At 38.2% G+C, this 20891-nt stretch overlaps 1 protein-coding gene across 1 annotated transcript in view; it reads left to right on the top strand.

The window, feature by feature from the left end:
- LOC122814357 (serine protease 33-like) overlaps positions 1–20891 on the top strand; it is a 114635-nt gene that overhangs the window by 67202 nt on the left and 26542 nt on the right. Inside the window, exon 4 of the mRNA XM_044086943.1 lies at positions 13520–13791. Within this exon, the coding sequence (XP_043942878.1) occupies positions 13520–13791 (272 nt within the window). The remainder of the gene's footprint in view (positions 1–13519; positions 13792–20891) is intronic.

Genomic DNA, 20891 nt, shown 5'->3' with positions numbered 1-20891 from the left:
CGCACATTGTTTTTTAGAGTTGAGGCAGGGTAGTGTAGGTTTTATTTACTATTTATTTTTACATTTTTATACACGCATTTGTTACAAATGGATTTTTTAGTCTAATTTCTGCACACACTTTTAAACAGAAACTGTAAGTATATAGGTGGACCAGTTCAGAACATCTTTACAACAGAGCATATTTTGCAGTAGCCTGTATGCTTTGATGCATTGGCTAGTAGATTATTTATTATTTATTTTCTGCACATTACTTATGCACCACGCTGGGTGGACGAGTACTGTTCACAGTGGTCATCAGCACAGTGCAGAAGATTGATTTTTTGATGGAAGTATGTTCCTAGCATTGTTTCTGGCTGTTTTTTCACTGCTGTTTCAATTTTATTCTTAATGCATTTTAAAGTCTGGTGCATTTAATATTCTTGTTTTAAGGAAACCAAAGGTGAACATATTAAGGTGCATTCCTAATAATGTTGCACCCTAGCAATGGTTTCAACAATATTTACAAAACAGTTTTTTAAAATGCAGTTGGTTTGTGAAAACTCAATGGTTGAATTTGCATTAAGTTAACAACTGCATTTAATTGTTTAATGAGTTTCAATTGCTTGCTGCAAGGTATTTAAACTGAGTGTGCACACTACAGTTTTAACTTGAGAAAGCCCAGTACTACTGGGTGAAAGCGCTTGTTTGCATTCTGTTGGTTTTGTATTAAAGAAGATTTTCGCATACAACAACGTTGGTGGATTCCACTTTTTATCTTTTGGAATTACTGGTTTTTGAAAGTCACAATCTTCACCAAAATCTGTACCACCTCAGTTTGGTTCGATTTGTTCTTCAATTTGTGGTGTCCTGGAAGAGTTTGTTTGCCTCAAGCTCTTGGTTTCTTTTTCTTGTTCTTTGTTGGAGTTCTTTTTTTGAAAAAAAAAACAACAAACACGAAGACATTATTGCAGGGGGGCTTGCTCCCCTGCACCCCCCACCCCCCTACTTAAATATACCAACTCCGAGATTGCACCATACCAAAAATACAGCGCAGAATGGGAATTATTCCTATTCCCTGCTGTAGCACGATATTTCACATGCTCGATGTTTTCATAGGTAACTATATATATATGTGTGTGTGTGTGTGTGTGTGTGTGTCTGTGCTGTATATGTATATGTATATGTATATATATATATATATATATATATATATATATATATATATATATACATACATATAAATTTGTTTGTTTATAAGCTTACATTTAGGTAGACAGAATAAAATTTAATGTGCTGTTCACACTAAACTACAGCAGAATGCATTCTGAAGCTTTTGAGAACTGGATTCATGGTGTCAACCACATACAAGTTAAAGATATGTATGAAAAGTTACCACCCTTGTGACCTACACTGAAAAAAGCTGTGCTCAGTTCTCAAGCAAAAATTTCTATTCAAATTAAAAATTAGTCAGATGCATGGGGGCAGACAAGAGGGAATATCATTTGAGATCTTTTATCAAAATATTCAGTGACTTAAAGTTACAGCCATTCTATTGTTAAGTATGTACAGTAGGAATTACAGAGGCTGTTGTGATGTACATCTCCAAATGTTTTAACCAAGATGCACCTCTCAACTCAACAGCTCCCATTTAATGTTGTTTTTTCAGATAGCCAGAACACTGACACAGCATAAAAGTTCACGTCCATAACTCTGCTGACCCAAGTTGGATTAGCACGTCAAAAGCTGCCAGATGGCTAGCATGGCGGATGAATGACTGGAGGTAGCTGTTTTTCCTTCTCTCAGACTAATGAAGGTTTCTTCCTGCCTGGCTAATGACTCACACTAAATGCTGGGGTTACTAGCCCAAGAAGATACGTGATTGGGGAGTACAGGCAGATTTTCTATGGGAAACGTAGGGGAATATAGTACATTTGGAAACATAAGACAAGTGCTAGGGTAATTCAAGCAGATCTTGTACAGGGAATGTAGTGCATTTGGAAACATGAAACAAGTGACAGGATAGTACAGACAGATCTTCTACGAGGAATGTAGTGCATTTGCATTTGGAAATATGAGGTACAATTTCATGCTGTCTTCAAGGCAGAGGGGTAATGGGTAGGAGCAGGGAAAAAAGTCACACCTGTCACTGGGGTAGCACAGTACCAGGACGTTATGATCTTATGATAAATGAATAGGTGCACTGATGTCATTGAGGCCACTGAATACAGATAGTTTTCTGGCCAATTGCCTCCCCAAACTGACATCACCATGACCATCCTAAAAACTCACCCATGCTGTGATGTCAGAGCTCCCTGGTCCTTTCCCTATCAATACAGAAAGTAAAAGCCAGAAAAATAAAACAGTTCATGAGCCAAGTCCCCTGCTGTGAGCTGTCCATCACAGCAGGTAACAGCTCAAATTACCCTTAGCACTTTGACAGCTAGGGAAGTTAGGTGTGAAGGGATGGGAGATGAGTCAAAGTAGTGCAATTCAGGCTTCACAAAAGACTTCAGTTTATCCATTCTAAAAAGTAGTAGTAGTAAAAAGTACTTTAAAAGTCTGTTCTGTGGCATTTGCACTGTTTGTGTTTTAAGTAGTCATTGAGTGGCATGAAATGTTACTTAAAACTAACTTACTGAAAGACAGCAGTGTATGTATGTAAAATCAGTGCAGTGGCAGGAGCTTTAGGAAGAAAGAGGCCTGCGTGATGTCATTTTTAACAGACAAATACTGCATTGTGGGATACCTACAGGCAACCCAAACAATCAGAATTACTTCAAGATGCCAGACCCCATGTGGTCAGACTCATACATTATGTATAAAAATATTTAAAAAAACTGTAAATAGTCTCAGAGTGGTGTTAAAATGTAGGAAACACCAAACCATGATGAAGTAAACATGTTGTTTGAGTCTGTGGGTGCAGTTCTCCTTTAATAAAGAACTGTTAAAATAAAAACATAGTATTCAGGGGCACAAGTGTCAGCATCACCAAAATGAGTTCAGATTAATATAGGCCAGTGTTCATCACTTTGATGCTTATAGAAGGAAGTCACACAACAGTGTCAGTGGTGCAACAGGTAGCTTACTCACCATTGGTGCAGAAGACAACAGGTTGATGGATTGCTGACACTGAGTGTGTTACCTTTTCTACTCTAGCTGGTGGTAACGCATATTGATGTGAAAGATCATCTGGCATTTATTGAAAAGAAAAGGGAAAATATTCTGGCCAAATTTCTCCTAGTAGTATCACCTGAAAAGAGGCCACTAGCCTAGTGTGAATAACCTGGTCAACAACGGATAAATACATTTCTGAAAATACACCATATACATACAGATACAGTCTAATATGCTTTTTCTAAAACAATTCCATAATTGGATATCTAGAACTGATGACAAATATGAGTCAGCTGTGACTGTTCCATGTCACATCTAATGGTGTTAGTGTGAACATTTTGGACATTCCTACTAAATTGCATTGTATTTATAAAAAAAGAAAAATACCTTTCCTCATTGGTTTACCTCTGTTATGTTTTGTGCCATTGCATAACTCCAAATAGAGAATGCCAAACACATTTACTAATGTATTCCATATGACTTTGTTTCATGTGAATTATATATTGTGTGTAAAGCAACTTGACTATTTCCAGTTTGCTCACAAGCTACAAAAATGTAAAAGGGTCAACCACAAACTAAAACATTGCATATAGGTCAACTGTAAATAACTGTCTCGTGTAATCAACATGCAAGTTATTCAACCATCCCACCCAAAATTTAAAACCATGGGAGGTGGCTAGTGAAAACACTGAGGTATAAGGTCATAAAATCCAACTAACGTCAGGTTAAGTCCCCACACCCCCATGCAATGTATATCTATATATAATATATATATATATATATATATATATATATATATATATATATATATATATATATATATAGGTGTCAATCACTTATCGAGCAACAAACAGTGCACACATCGTGGAAAAGCTAAAGGGAAGCATGAAAACCTTTTAGTAGACAATATGTATGCTAAGGTTGCTAGCTCTGTTGTTCATGCAATTTTAGTTTAAGAACTCCATGAAATCCATTTTCTCAAAATTTAGTCAGGTAAATCCAAAAAGATGCAAGAAGCAGGTTTGAAAATCAGTTCTGGTTGTCTGTAATATTTTCATATAAATGTATGACTTTTCATTCCACTATAGGACAGAGTGCACTGTTCAGCTAGAAAGTATTGCAGCTTTCCCATTCATTGCAAGGCAATTTTTAATAATAGTTTCTTGTCTGCTACCTGGTCTGCTAACATCTGATTTAGACATTACAAAATTCTGTTCTGCAATACCATAACACCTGAGTTACTGCTGTTATACTGAACATTTTGCCTGCAGGTGGTGCTGCATTACAGTTATCCTTACTCATTCTCTGATTACCAAATTTATCCAGTGCAGGGTCACAGGGAAACCAGATCCCTTCCCTTGACAAAATGGGCACAAGGCAAAGAAAAGCCTTAAAAGTGCCACCAAACCATCACTCACACACAGCATGCACCCCTAAATACAGTTTAAACAAACATCAATGCATACTGACTCGCATGCAGAATGTACATCTACAGTCAGTTTAGACAGACATAAGTGCATATTGACGCTCACACGGCATGTGCATCTACAGTCAGTTTACACAAACATCAGCGAGTACTGAAGCTCAGAAAGCATGCACAACTATGATCAGTTTAGACAAATATCAGTGCGCACTGGCACTCACACAACATGTGCAGCTACAGTCAGGTTAGACAAACATCAGTGCGCACTGGCACTCACACAACATGTGCAGCTACAGTCAGTTTAGACAAACATCAGTGCGCACCGGCACTCACACATGTGCAGCTACAGTCAGTTTAGACAAACATCAGTGCGCACTGGCACTCACACAACATGTGCAGCTACAGTCAGGTTAGACAAACAGTGTGCACTGTATAGTGATCTCCATTACCGTTCTCTTTACTGTAGAGTGATCTTGGAGGTAGTATATTTAAGTTGCAGGGGGTGTGGGCCGTGCAGGGGAGCTTGCCCCCCCCCTGCAAAAACATGTTTTTTTATGGGTTTTTTTTTCTTAATTTCGAGATTCCACAATCTCGAGGTTCTGAGTTCAGTATTTTGAACTTCAGGATTGTGGACTTTCGAAATTAAAAAGTGGACCCATATATATATATATATATATATATATATATATATATATACATATACATACATACATATATATATTATATATATATATATATATATATATATATATATATATATATATATATGTATAGGTCTACCTGACATTGCCAACAGTCCAGAATGTCAACAACGAAATGGCCGACACCATATGTTTGACATTCGGATTGCCGACAATGGGAAACCAGCATCTCACTATAGTGCAGTATGGAAAGATTTCCATTCCTGCACTGTAGTTTGATTTTGGAGTTGGTATATTAAAGTTATGGGGGGTGGGGGGGTGCAGGGGGGCATAGCCCCCTTGCTAGCAATTTAAAGGAAATTTTATTTCCTTTTTTGTGAATTTATTCATAATGTCGAGATTTTGAATGTCGGCCATATGGTTGTCGGCATTATAAAATTTCAACATTATGAAGTAGATATATATATATATATATATATATATATATATATATATATATATATATATATACACACACATACATATGTGTGTGTGTTGTGTATAAATACATATATATATATATATATATATATATATCAGCATAACACAGATTTCATCAACCTCAGATGGTCAAGGGAAATACACACTGATCCACAAAGGATAGAAAAAAACATTAAACAAGTGTTTTTTTCATGGAGATGAGGCCCCCTGTGTTCCCCACACCCCCTGCTAATCTTATATACCAACTCTGGGATTGCTCTAAAGTGGGGAAAGGGCAAATTTTCTGATTCCCACTGTACTGCAATCCTAGCATGAGAAAGCCTGTATGATTTCATAAGTAGGTGACTAAAGGACATATTCAACAGAATATCATGCTGCCATATATAATATGTATATATGTATATTTTGCACTGGCCTTTGTCTTAATGGTGGCTTACACTGTGGCTATTTTATTAGCAAATAAAATATGCTGTTAGACCCACAGAAACAACTGATATGCAGCTTCATAAAAGTTTAAAACTCTTGGAGATTGGGTGGGATGGATACAATGGTGAATCTGAACAGGAATGACAATGGGAGGACGGATAGAAAAAAAATAGGATGGTATTAAGGCCATGTGGAAAGAGCAGAGGTTATGGGTTACAGGGGAGTACTGAAGTGAGAACAGAAGGTTAAAATGACAGTGCTGAAGGAGGACTTAAAGCTGCAGGTGATGCAAGATGAAGGAGGTGGGAGAGAAGGCAGGCAACTTTGCACCAAAGTTTTTTAAGGAAAATTAAAAATAATAGATGAGGGCAGAACTGAAGAAAACAGTTTTTTTTGGTGCAATAAGGAAAAAGGATGGTGAAATAGTTAGCTTTGAAGTTGAAGGATCATGTGATCCATATGAAGTAGAATAAGATGCAGTTGTGAATTTTGGTGATGAAAGCAAAATATTGTTATAGAGTGAGAACTAGTAAGGGAATAAGTAAATGTTTGTACAGTTTTACATGGGGTTGCGTAGAAAGGGAGTTGTGACAGGGAATGTAGCTGAAGAAAGGAGAAGTATGAAATTAGAAAGAAATGAAAGAGGAACGTTACACAGGAAAGTGGGGCAGGAAGAAGTAGCTTTAATAAGGGATATGAAGGATGAAAGCTGCAGGGCATTATTTTTCATTTAGCTTCTGTAACACAATGAGGATATCGACTAGAAAAAGATTTATTTGAATTATTTCATGATATAGCAAGCAGAGGCTTAGTGCCAAGATCTTTCAAAGATGCAGAAGTGATGTCGTTGTCTAAAGGGAAGTGGGACTTGAAAGGTCCTAGTGTTTTTAGGCCTAAATCTCTTTGTAATGCTGATGCAAAGTTATTTTCTAGAGTATTAGTAGCTAAATTGGAAGAGTTGTTCCAGTTCTATTTGGTGAGTGAGAGGTGATTTGTGCTAAAGAGTGATCTCCAACAGAGCTTTGGAAACTACTGCTGGGTTTTGTAGGATGGAATGAATAGGATGGAGAAGGAAAGGTGGGGGTAACATTAATGGATGTGCAAAAAGCCTTTGAATCTGTGAACTGGAATTTTATGAGAAAGTTTTTTTTTGGGAATGGACTGGGTGTTTCTTGAAAGAGAGATTAAAACTCTGCATCAGTTCCCAGGGGTGAGGATTAAATGGAGGAGTTGTCAGTGGTGATTAGATTAGAAAGAGGAATAATTTAGAGGTGCCTCCTTTCATATGTCTTTTCTATCAGTTTATGAAAAGGCTAGCACAAAGGGTTTATATTAGAGCATAGAATGTTCTAAATAGTGAATGCTGACATGAGCAAAAATGCAGGACCTCAAAGTTTTTTTTTTTTTTTTTATCGCAGTACAGTGAAGATCGGAATATTTGCCCTTTCCTCACTTTAGTGCGATCTCGGAGTTGGAATATATATTTAGCGGGGGGGGGGGGGCATAGCTCCTCACAATAACGTTTTTGAGGTCCTGCATTTTTGCTCATGTGAGTGTTCGCTATTTAGAACATTTGATGTTCTAATATAGACCCTAGCACAAAGACTACATGAAGTCATGGCTGGTTGAGTGAGCATAATGTCACATAAATCTGATTGCTGATGATTAAATGCTGCTGTTTGAAGATGCCAAATGGATGTTGCCACAGGTGTTTGACCTTTTGATATATTTGGTAGCAGTATGGGTTTAAGGCACCATCCAAACAAATTATTCGTGTTTATAATTTGGAAGTTCCGTGTAAGACAACTAGATTTATCTTAGTCAAAAGGGGGGGTGTATTTAAGGGTATTCCTGACAGAGGAAGACATTTTGAGTAAGAACTGGGTGAGTTGAAGGAAAGGGTAAGAGATTAACTGTATAGGTGATCAAGGAAAATAGATACTTTGTGGGGGTAGAATTTAGGTCATCTGAGTGTTAGGTTTACCTCGGATCATCTTTATGTTGCAGTATGAGGCTGTATATTCACTGGACAAGTGGATGAGGGATGTCCAGAAAGCATGTGATAGATTTATTTGGAAGGGGAAGAAAGGCAGGATTGGAAATGATAGGTTGAGACTATGTAGGAAAATGGAAGGATGGGGACTGTTGGATTTTAAGCATTATGCAGTGATGGTTAATTTAGTATAGTGGCTCCAAGGGGAGGAAAATGCCAGAATACAGTGGAGAACAAGGGGAAATGAGTCAGGGATGCAGGAGATATCTTGCAGGAGGAAGATAAAAGATCAACAGTAAAGGCAATAAATAAATATATGGCAGGAGACTTGTAAGTGAGGACAGGGAGGACATGACTATGGGATTTACTTTAGGAAAAGTAAAGAACATTTTTGGACATAAAGCTAGAATCAGATGAGCTGCAGCAAACTGGCATAAATTGCCAAAGATAATGCCTGAAGGAAGAATGCCAAAGAAGCTGAAGAGTAAGGTATACAAAACAGTGGTGCAACCAGTGTTTATGTCTGTTACAGAAACCTGAGCAGTAAAGGCAGAGCAGGTGAGGAAACTTGTAGTGATGGAGATGAAGTGCCTGAGATGGGTAGTAGGATGGATGCACAATATAGGACAGATGAAGAATTCTGTTTAGTATACATTATTTAACAGAGGGAGTGGTTGGTTATATGTGCAGGAAAGCAGAAGACATTTTGTTAAAGAAGATGCAAGAGAAACAGGAATAAGTGAAGTAAAAATGAAAGTGTTCATCAAATAAATGGCTGGATTGTGTGAGGCATGAGGTGATTCTGAACTGAGAGATGTGGCAACAGCACACAACACCCTGACCTCATGAAAAAATGGAAAAAAAGAGGTTGATGATGATTGTATCATCAGGGTAGAGGTATGGCTATGGATGTCCTCTTTGCATCCTCATATATAAATTTAATTATGTTTTTAGTTGAAATTAAGAATATTTACAAACATTCTTTCTATGAGGTGCATGTTTTACATCACTTTCACTACACAGATGGTTTAGTTTTTGTAGGTGGGGGTCCCATTTATCTGATGATTTCATACAAGATTTGGAGAATAACCATGATGGGTTTATTTTTACATATTATATTGGCAAAGATAAGGTGAATTATTTAGTCCTTACTCTTAGTGATGTAGGTAGTAGGACTGAACAAAGGCTCCATACGAAACCAACAGCAGTTTTGGATTTTTATATGGCACTGACCATCCATGACCTCCTTTACTATCACCTATGTCTTATGGGGAGCTATTAAGAATTCATAGGAATCATACACAAATCACTAGCTTTTTAAAATGCTGGTAAAGCTGTTAAAATGCTTTTGAATTGGGGATAGTCTGCTGGGTTGTATGGACAGCTTATAAAACAGTAACCAATTAGCAACTGTTCTGACTACTAGAACTACTTTAAATGCAGCTAGTCAATGAAGAAACATATGTGTTTATTCATAATGATTTTGTTGAAAGAAATCTGATTTATTTTGTGATGAAATATAACTCACTGAGTAAAAAAGTGGTGGATATAATGAAATGCAATTGGCAGATGCAAGATGATACACTTAATAGAATTTTATGTGTAGACAGCCATGCATTACTTGCAAAAGGGGAAGGAGACCTTTCAGATTTCTAATAAACAGTCATTTTGTTAGATAGTCATCATGTAACTCACCACACCACACAGGTATCCACACATGTGGCAACTACAATATTTGTTCCAGTGTTATAGCTGCTATTGATGCTGTAAATAATAAGACATTTGCCTGTAGTAATAGTTTTTCCTCTCTTTCTGAGAATGTGATTTATGATGTTCAACATCAATGCAAACTTTTTTTTTACATATATAAGACTATTATATAAAGTTTAGATACAGAAGCATATACAAGACATTAACAAAAATCAATAGAGTAGAATGTCTTTTAGTCTATGGTTATAATCAAGAACATGGTGTTATTTAGAAGTTTTTTTTTGTTTTTTAGGACACATTTCTATTAATATAAAGTTTAGACATTTAATTAAGCAACTGTTACTTAAAAATAGAGTGTTTTCATTTTAAAATATACAACATTGAAACCTCATGGTTTTAATACAGAATATAATTGAAAATGCCTAATTGTTTAATTACTTCAGAAAATGTACTGGTTTCTCCTGTTTCTTCAGTTTAATTGTCCTGTGGATTCCAATGAAGGAATTTCACCAAGGTGCTAGAGAAGCAGAGTGCTTGTAAAAAATGTGATATTGAAAAAAGAGTTTTTATTGTCAGCCTATTAATTGTTCCAGTATATATTTATTGTCATTATTGTTACTGTACAATGACATATAGCAGCATGCCGGAGGATGTGTGGGGAAATGAACCTGGGGAACATATATATCTACCTTGGGACCCAGGTGGACAGTAATCTCTCCTTTGATAGTCACATCGCCACAGTAGTCAGGAAGTCCTTCTACATGGCACACCTCATCATAAAAGGGTTCTCATCCAGGAAAAAAAGGTCATTGTTCCCCTCTACTCGACACTCATTAGACCCATTATAGAGTATAACGTCCCTTTTGGAATGTACCTCACAAGACATCTGCAGCAGCTGGAAAGGCCACAGAAGTACCTCATAAAGAGAATTACTGGCCTCAAACAAATGCCCTACACTGACCGCCTCAAAAAACTCCAGCTTTACTCTGTAGCATATCGCCTACTCCAAGGTGATCTATGCCTAGCATATAAAGCTATGTCAAACCCAGAGCTGTTGGACATGCTACACCTAAAGAAATCCCAATCCCTCCGAGCTACACACTCTAGGGACCTAAACCTTGTCACCACAATGAACAGGACATGCTGGAGAGACTTCCCATACTCTGGAACAGGCTACCCATTTATGTCAAGCAAAGTTCTTCATTAGCACTCTTCAAGATCTTGATGAGTGGATGGGAAATAGGAAATACACCCCGGGGATCACTTCTATGTCTTTGCTTGACAGTGGCACAGGAAAATAACCTTCTTAGGTGGCGTAAGCCAGGGAACCTTGTTGGCTAGGCTGATGTAGGCCCTTGGGCCGATAGCCTAGTTCCTACCTATGAACCTATGAACCTATGGTGGTTTTAGAAGGGCTGTGCAAGAAGAAAGGGGCAGAACTCATCAGCGATGTAAGGTAAGGAGTCGGACAATGGTTGCTGTGTCTTTTTGTGGTGGAGGTTGGTAGTAAGGTAAGGAGTTGGACAATGGTCGCTGTGTCTTTTTGTGGTGGAGGTTGATAGTAAGGTAAGGAGTCGGACAATGGTCGCTGTGTCTTTTTGTGGTGGAGGTTGGTAGTAAGGTAAGGAGTCGGACAATGGTCGCTGTGTCTTTTTGTGGTGGAGGTTGGTAGTAAGGTAAGGAGTCAGACAATGGTCACTGTGTCTTTTTGTGGTGGAGGTTGGTAGTAAGGTAAGGAGTTGGACAATGGTCGCTGTGTCTTTTTGTGGTGGAGATTGGTAATAAGGTAAGGAGTTGGACAATGGTCGCTGTGTCTTTTTGTGGTGGAGGTTGGTAGTAAGGTAAGGAGTCGGACAATGGTTGCTGTGTCTTTTTGGGGTGGAGATTGGTAGCAGGAATGGCGATGGAAGGATCATAGAGAATTAATGTTAGCTGAGCGGCTTAAGAAACTACTTGTGGCAGGTGGGAAGAGATAAAAGAAGAGCTGTGAAACATGACGTATATGGCTGGGTTAAGAGGAAGGTGCAGGAAAATAAGGATAACAGAAGGATAAAGGCCATGGAAATAGCGGGGAGGGATAGTATATGTAAGGGACCTACAGAGTGGAGGATGGAATGCAACTGTTGTGCAGTGAGCTTTATCTGCTCCATGTTCTACAAGTTACAGGAAAACATGTATTACTGTAAAGTGTTTTACTGGCTTTCAAATCATTTGAAGGCCAGTAAAACACTTAGCACTGTCAAACAGACAGCAAGCAGAAACAAATGTATCTTTCTGAAGAACCAGTGAAAGCTGTTAGACACTTCAATCTGCCACAAATGTAGCAGGGTGAAATATCTAACAGCTTTTAAAGCTGTTTTATCTCCTACCACTGTTCTTTGTTAACTGGCAATGTCAGCTGTCAATCCCTAGCATGAGACCCAATCATACCCGTGCTTAGGGATGCTTACCAAAAGATTGACAGAACGGGTATGCTTTTGGTTATTTTTTTACACAGACTGCTTGATATTTATTGTCTCTGTGGTTATGTAAAAGTAGTCTGGTTAATTTTCTACTCTTGATGCAATCATGTAAGCTTTGTAAGTAAGAACCTAAGATGTTTTTTTTTCTTTTCTCTGCTTATGAAACTGATGTGATGAGGAGTGTTCCAGTATCTGAATATCTATAGATGTTGGTCGTAAGATGTAAGTGTGGCACTACCTTGTGCTAATCACATACAATGATGATGATATAGAGAAAAAACTCTCTGAGGCTGTTGTTCTCTGAGTACATTATGAACCATGTTACTTTCTGGAGTAAATCCAGAATTCTTTGAAGGTTATGTAACATGTACTATATTATAACATGAAGGTTCCCCAAGATGTTATAATGTGAAGGTTCCCTGTCCTGCCAGAATTTTAAAAGGGCTCACAACCAAGTACTTAACATGTAGGAACAATGCCTCCATGTGCCTTTCTGATGCTTTACCCATGAGTGCGGAATGGGAAGGATGATTTATACTCTGAGAAGATGAAATAAGAGAAAAAGTCATACTGAGACAGCCCTGAATGAAGAAGTAATATGTTATCAGACTGCTGAAGATGTGAAAATCCAAAAATGTTAAGCTTCTGAGAGTTTTAGGTCAAAGCTTTTCTCTGTGTCATCTTGTGTGGCTTCATTTCTATTGGAGTCTCATAGATGAGCAAAGGCAGGGAAATAAATTTAGAAAAAAAAAAAAGGAAATACCTGGATCCCCGGAATCACTGCTGGTGACCTAGTGACAGATCTGGGTTGGCAGGATCCTGGCTAGCAGGACAGGATCTAGTCTCTAAATGACAGGTGACCTTCCACGGAGGAGGGCAGGAAAAGGACTTCTGTCCAACTACTGAATGTGCTGTAGCTGAAAGCAGGTGCTGAGTAGCTGATAAAAGAGGCATTTTAACAGGAGATGCATTCATCATTCACATGTACACACGGTAAAGGCAGTACCACTCTTCAAGTGTGCCCATCTCAGTGAAAAATTAGAAAAAAAGAAATCTAATCAGTAAGTCTGGAGTGGCTTTCTACAAGCTCAGTGTTAGACTGGCAGTTATTTTTGGAAACTGGTCCTGGTATATTTCTGGGGATATAAATATTTCCGAGATTGTTATCTCAATTCTGGAAACAAGCAAAACCTAAAGAACAAAAGCTTATATGTTTGTTATAGTTACAGATTTTGTGAACACATTGTTTGCCTTTAATTCAGCTAATTTATCTGTGCCTGATGTCTTTCAGATCAGTCAATGTGAGTACATACACAGTACTCCTGGGAGGATACCAGTTGTCACTTTCCAATGCAAACACGCTCATACTTGGAGTCAGTAAGATATTTGTCAATGAAAACTACACAAATGCTGAGAGAGGTAACGACATTGCTGTCCTACAACTTGCACAAACTGTGACTTATACAGACAACATCCGTCCAGTCTGCCTGCCGTACTCTACTTACTCGATTCCAGATGGAACGATGTGCTGGGTCACTGGATGGGGTAATACCAAATTAGGTGGTAAGAGAAATATTCATTGTATTCTGCTTAGTGTACAACATTTTTTAGCAGGGGGTGGTGTATGCAGTTGCTATGCTGTAAAGTATTTGCAATGAAACTGGCTACAATGGCAAAAAGTCATGCAAGCAATTCCTATAATAAAATGATACTTTTCTTAACAGCAACATAGACTTTGACAACAAATAACTGTTACTTATTTCACTTTTCCCAGTCACCTATCTCTTGCACCACTGACTCTTTGTTTCTCCCAGTCCTCCTTGTTTCTTTTTCATGCTGTCAGAATGGTCAAGTTGATTATGATGTTACACTCTGTTTGTAGCCCTCCCAAAGGTGTAAGTTTAAATTCCAGTTATGACAAATATATTTAGTTTGACAGTTGTCAAAGAGGAGTAAGACTCTGAACTGTTAATAACCTGCTTCCTTTAATCCAGAGTTTAACTCCCTCAGTCTTTGTTTGCCTTCTGTGTGACTCTGAGCAAACCACTTAACAAGATAGTGCCATAGGGCATTTGAGGCATTGGGCTTGGCTCATGACCGGCCTCTTAGACTTCATCTAGTTATTATCCATGAAACTTTGTTGTTTGCTTACTTAGGAGTTATCTAATATAGCCACCTCAAGGTTCGTAGCTATACGCCTTACTTCCACATCAATATCATACCTTTTTATTTTCCTTTTTCATTTGTTTGTTTCTTAAGAGTGTTATTTTGTACTTCTTTGCAATAAATGTGAAGTGCCATATCTCTGACCATTCCTCCAGCTTTGCAAATTTCTTTCTTACCTTTTCCATTCTCCCCTTAATGCAGCGGCCCTGTTACAGTGTTTCTGTCATCATAACTGTTTCCTCCCAATCCTCATACAATCTCACTTATAACGACCTTAAGAAGGACCAGACCTGATACTGCTTCCCTGGGTTACATACTACCAATGCTCCTTTCCTTATAACGACCTTAAGAAGGACCAGACCTGATACTGCTTCCCTGGGTTACATACTACCGATGCTCCTTTCCTTATAACGACCTTAAGAAGGACCAGACCTGATACTGCTTCCTTGGGTTACATACTACTGATGCTCCTTTCCTTATAACGACCTTAAGAAGGACCAGACCTGATACTGCTTCCATGGGTTACATACTACCGATGCTCCTTTCCTTATAATGACCTTAAGAAGGACCAGACCTAATACTGCTTCCCTGGGTTACATACTACCAATGCTCCTTTCCTTATAATGACCTTAAGAAGGACCAGACCTGATACTGCTTCCCTGGGTTACATACTACCGATGCTCCTTTCCTTATAACGACCTTAAGAAGGAATAGACCTGATACTTGGGTTACATACTACTCGATGCTTCTTTCCTCAAAGTAGACCTTTATATCTTCTGTATTCAAATGTTCAGTCAACGTTTTATCAAATGTACTTTCCTGGAACCCACTGCACACCTGCCTAATTTGTCTAGTGAAGTAAACCAGGTACAAATCAACAGGTGGAAAATACAAAAAGTTTTATTTCCCTACAGCTGAGGTGAAAGTGATGAGACATTTGTTTCTAGCATTTATTTTGATGCCACCCTTGTGAAAGGGGGGATTAAATCAAACTACTGACAGTCTTAGCACAATGGTTCAGTAGTAAGATCTTTGTGTTAAAGATTCAGGGTGTGGGGTTTGATCCTTACCTCCATCAATTATGGAATAGACATGTTCTATTTGGGTTTTCTTTGGGTATTCTAGTTTCCTCCTATTTCCCTAAAACATTCTAGATGGCTGGCTACACTAAGTTATACCCATATACTGCATTGACCATGGCCTGAGATGTGCTGAGAAAGGCTAGTTAAAAAATAAATAAATTAAAAGTCATTCTCCACGATTCCCCAAAAGCTATAACTAAGGGTATTCACTAGTTCTTCCCATAGTTTTTTAAAAATTCTCAGGTCAATCCAACAATGCTGTATCACTTACATTTTAGAAGAAGAACTGTTTCTATTTTCGTGGGCTTGTTTGCCTGGTCTAAATCTGCTCTGATCACCAGTTAAAATGGAAAAAAACTCTCTTAAAAAGAATGGTGACAAATATTTTGCAGTTTCTGTTTAAAAATGAAACAGGCCTATATGAACAAGTGTGGGAAAAGTGTTTTCAAGGTTTATGCATGACACAAGCTGATTGTTCTTTCAGGGCACCGGAGATGTTACATATTAAATATTCATTCATCATTTCATTAAGTGAAAGGCACAACATGCTTTCAGAAATGGGATCAGAGTTCAGATTTGTAAACTACCAGATCCTCATAGTTTTGCTTTATTACATTGACATTACAATACACTGCAAGTGTAAGGCTTTGTAAAAATACATGCTGGTTACCAACCCACTTTGGGGGAAATTTTAAAATTATTGACAAATATTTATAGTAGTCTCTAAACCTTGTTAAAACTTGAAAAGGGGAGGTAAACATATTTGAAGAGAAAGGACTAAGCTTTAGAAGTAAAATGCTACATAGTACTGTTTCTTAATTTAACAACTAAATGGTCTTTCTCATACTTGTATAAAGATTTTGTTGTTTTAGGGAATGAAAAACCACCTAAGTTTGTATGAAATCATATTTACTTAATCTGTACTTGTTATATTAATGGTTTAACCATTCAGGAATTTTCTGGATGCTAACTCTTAAATAGTATTAATGAGTTTTCCCATGATCGTGATTATTTCGGATTTGTATCTCTGGGTCAGCTCCTAATACTAACGACCAGCAGACACCCCAAAAAACACACAGGCTCCCAAGTGTGCAGTTTAATTCTGACCTGGAGCTGTAAGGCAAAGATCTTAACAAACATAATCCATGGAAAGGCAGGAAACGTACCCTAGAAGTGACACCATACTCACGCCCTTTCCCCTCAAGAAGATGTTAGGAGTCTTGAAAGATCTTCTCTGAGAGCAGCTGTTTGCAGCACAAAGTTAGGAATAACGGCTGCAATCTATGCAAAATAAGAAACTTATCTAAGCAGCGACAGCGCATTTGTACTGCTCCCAGAGAGGATATGTTAGGAGTCATGAAAAATTTTCTCTGTCACCAACAGCTTAGCGTAAGGAAAAGGCATTTTATGGTGGTTTACCCACATCTGATTTTGGTGGCGGTTGGTTACTTTCCCTGAGACACTTCAACTAACAGCAAATTTAAGGCATCTAACAAAATTCCACACACTCATCCCATTTCGATAGCAACTAAACAGAATGCTACTACTGTCAATCAAGCATTTCTATTTAAATATTAAAAGGTGTTTTGCAATGGATATTGCAAGGACCATTCCTACAAAGAAAGTTAAGTTTCACTTGAAATGTATAATTGTCCTACTTGCCTCAGCTGAGTTACTTTATAGATTGCATCTCCGGAGGCATCAGTATTTTTCCTGTCCTGACCTTCAGGCACTGAAGATTGTTTTCTGTGCAGCAGTTACAGCACGGTGGGGATAGTCTGCACAGTAGCTGAAGCCATTCAAAAGTGTTGGTAGCTGTACCCAGCATTATTACTTTATTAGGAAAGTTAAACTACTCAACTCCATCCTCCATTATGGATGCAACAGCTCAGGCAGTGCACACATAAGATAAAGGGAACTACATCAACTGTATATTTTGCATTAAAAGGAACAGTGATGAGTACATTTTTGTGAGTTATAGACTACTGATCTATTAATGCAAGTAGATGGAATTAATCAACTGTGCCCAAATGCTTGCAAGGACAAAGCAGATATTGATAAGCTGGTGGAGTATGGTGCTTGTGATATAACTACCTCCTGTAGTGTTTAGTATATTAAGACTGCAATGTCTTTTGATAGGACTATACATGCAGCATATCCTCTATGTAAGGAGGATCTGTTTCTCATTACTTGTTGAGTGTCTTTCTTTGTATGTTATAATTTAATATACATTGTACTACTGCTGTATTTGCAATAACAGCAAATGTTACTGGTAATACAGTTTTCAATCCAATCCTTTTGTCATGAACATTGCTGCATTCTCCTGGAAATATTGTGTTTGGTAAATCCATCCACAGCCATCCATCCATCCATCCATCCATCCATCCATCCATCCATCCATCCATCCATCCATCCATCCATCCATCCATTTTAGACATGAGGTCAATGTCTACCTTTAATTTCTGTCAGTAGGTTATGCAGGTAAGTGCAGTATGTAAGGAAACAGTAGACATTATCCCCCTTGTTCCCACCACTCTGATACTCCTCTAGGTTATGCTTTCTCTGCTTAGTAAGTAGAAGTAACCTTAGCTGACATAGAGGGTGTTTCTCCATGTTCTGTATTTTCCTGACTAGAATCACAAGTTAACAATGAACAAAGCTCAGTTAGATAAGGTTATACCTGGCTAACCTAGCAACTAAGTGCTTACATACAGTATTAACTTTTAGTGGGAGATGCAGCCCTGCTGTACCATATTGTCTCTCCCTAGCATCCCACACCAGCAATGACGTTCAATCTGTTTTAGTTTGTCTTGCTTCTCTGATAATAGATGCCTTGCAGCCTTGGTGTTTATAGTTGTGTGGATCTTAGCTTGCAACAATAAGGGAGGCTGTGCTCCATCAGTTTGTTTGTTTATTTGTTTTACAATTAGCGGCAGTATATAATGCATCTCTATTTTCTAGGTGAGGGTACACTTGTTCTTGACTTGTAGCTTGTTTGTAAATACTGTAGCGGGGTGAGGACAAAGCACTTCTTGAGCTGTACTTAATGCCATTATGGAGAGAGAAATGAACGTGTGATTCCTTTATGTCTGTTTCATGGAAGGAGTGCATACATACCACCATATGACAATTCAAATGTTTACAGAGGTGGGATAATCATTGATTATTACTCAGTTATATTCTGAAATCCACCTAACCGTGAAGAGACATAATACATTTCTGACTATATAGGAGGAATGTGAAAGAAAACAACTCCAGGGTGGACAGCATTTCTGAAAGAAGAAAATTGAAAATAAGTTTTTTTTACAGCCTCATAACTTCTTACCGTTAAGGCAGTGTGTTCATTGTAAAGGAAGACATGTTGAACATTTGGACAGCACTTTGCCAATTTAGTGGTCTGGTGTATAAGTTCAGAGTGTAGTCTGTATGTCTCCTGTCAGAAATCTGTCCAACTTTAGGGACTGAAGTAGGCTGGTGATCTGTCCAGTCTCCCTCCCTACTGACACAATAGTACAGCTATCTTAAGCTGCCTAAGTATTTTTTTGCTGTACACCCCTAAACTCCTAACGTCAGCAAAACATGTCAGGAATATGTGGAATTCAGATACCAGATGTTGTTCCTTCCATCCCACAGCTGCCATTTTGTACAACTGCTGGTTGTATACAAAGGTTTTCAGGCAAAATGCATTTCCTGCCATTCTTTAACCACTGTATATAATTTGCTGAACAGTATAGTGCAATCTTACTATCCCTGACTTTATTTTGGTAGGCGGAAGGTGGAAATAACATCTGCAGACCCTGGAAGTACAGGAAACTTACCCTGTAAGTGATAGCACAATTGTCTCCCCTGGGGTAGATGTTAGGAGTCTTGGAGATTTGGTCTGCTAACAGTTACTTAGTGTAAGAAAAAGCCTTTATACAGTGATTTACTTACTTCTAAAGTACTGTATTAAGTGGTGGTTTCACCCCTTCCCCTAGACACTTCAACTAACTGCAAGGTCAAAACATTTTGCAAAGCTTCACACATGCATACCTCTCTCTACCAACTAAAATGGGTACTGCTGCTACTCAGCCATTCCCGTCTAAATACTAAAAAAGTCTTACTGGGATATAACAATGACCATACTAGCTCAGAAATTATATGGTATGAAATAATTTGGGCTAAATATAAAGCATCAAAACATACTAATAAGTTTCACTTCAAATTTATAGTGGTCCTACTTACTCCAGCCAAAATACTTGAGGCTCAGCCATCTGCTTATGCTGACCTTTAGGTATCTCAGATTGTTCTCTGTGGAGCATTTACAACACGAGCATGAGATAGTTCCATACCACATGTTTATATTTGTTCATATTTAAATGAATCTTGGCTAAAGGCATATGGACTCATGTCGTCACAGAAATTTGGTTAGTTGAGTGAGTAGGGGAGGTGTAATAACATTAGTTAATAAAGAAGTCAGTCTGAGCTCCAAACTAATTGCCAGTAATAATTTCACCTTTCTTGGGAACTCTGGGAACAGTCCATCTAATCCCTATGCTTCTTCCTCCTTTAGGAGAAACCAGTTCTCTCTCTTTGCCTCCCCTATGTCTGTCCTGGCATTTGTTCACTGTTTTTGCTCCTCCACCCTACCTACTTATCAGCTTGACATACCCCCCCTTACTTTTATTTGCAAAGACTGAAAGAAAGTATTTATTAACATTTTCCCAGTCTTCCATAGTCTCTCTTAATCCCTTAATTATTCATTCTGAACAAGTCCATCTTTTCTTTGCTTCTTACTGCTATATACCAAAATAAAGCTTTTGTACCTTTTCACAACACCATCTGTGAACTTCCTTTCAGCATTTGCCTTTGCTGCCCTCACCTGCTTTGTTGTTCATCTGCTTGCCTGCTTATACTTCCTTCTCCACCAATCTACCCCCTCCCTTCCACCTGTAGTATGCCCTTTCTTTTGCCATAATCATTAAACTCACCTTGCTGTGTAGTCACACTGACATTTTATCTTTTAACCAAACCATTGCCCGTAACTCTAAGTACTTTACTCTGACCCATTCCAATTGCTAGTTTACCCCCTTAGCTTGTCCTCAGTTCCTCTCCCTCATTCATCATAATCCAATTTCCTAAACCCCCCTACCATCATCTTTGTCCTTTTGCTGTTACCTTTCCCTCTCTCTAAACAACAGTGTCATGATCTGTGAGTGGAGATGCCAGAAGGTCTTCTGATATTCTCAGAGCCCTCAAACAAAGGGAGGTTTTGCATGTGGATATTTGTTTTTCATACATACTTAAAATAGCAACTATACCAAGCCATGTCTAGAATACAAAGTAATTTTATGGCAAGTACTGGAGACTTCAATTTGTAGTATTGTAAGGAGCTGGTGAAAGACAATTTACCCAAAAACTTAACCATGTTTAATC

Source organism: Protopterus annectens, chromosome 10.part0, assembly GCF_019279795.1.
Source record: "Protopterus annectens isolate FY-2018-M chromosome 10.part0, PAN1.0, whole genome shotgun sequence".
NCBI classification, from domain to species: Eukaryota; Metazoa; Chordata; order Ceratodontiformes; family Protopteridae; genus Protopterus; species Protopterus annectens.
The sequence above is the reverse complement of the archived record's forward strand: the minus strand, read 5'-3'. Positions and strand labels throughout refer to the sequence as shown.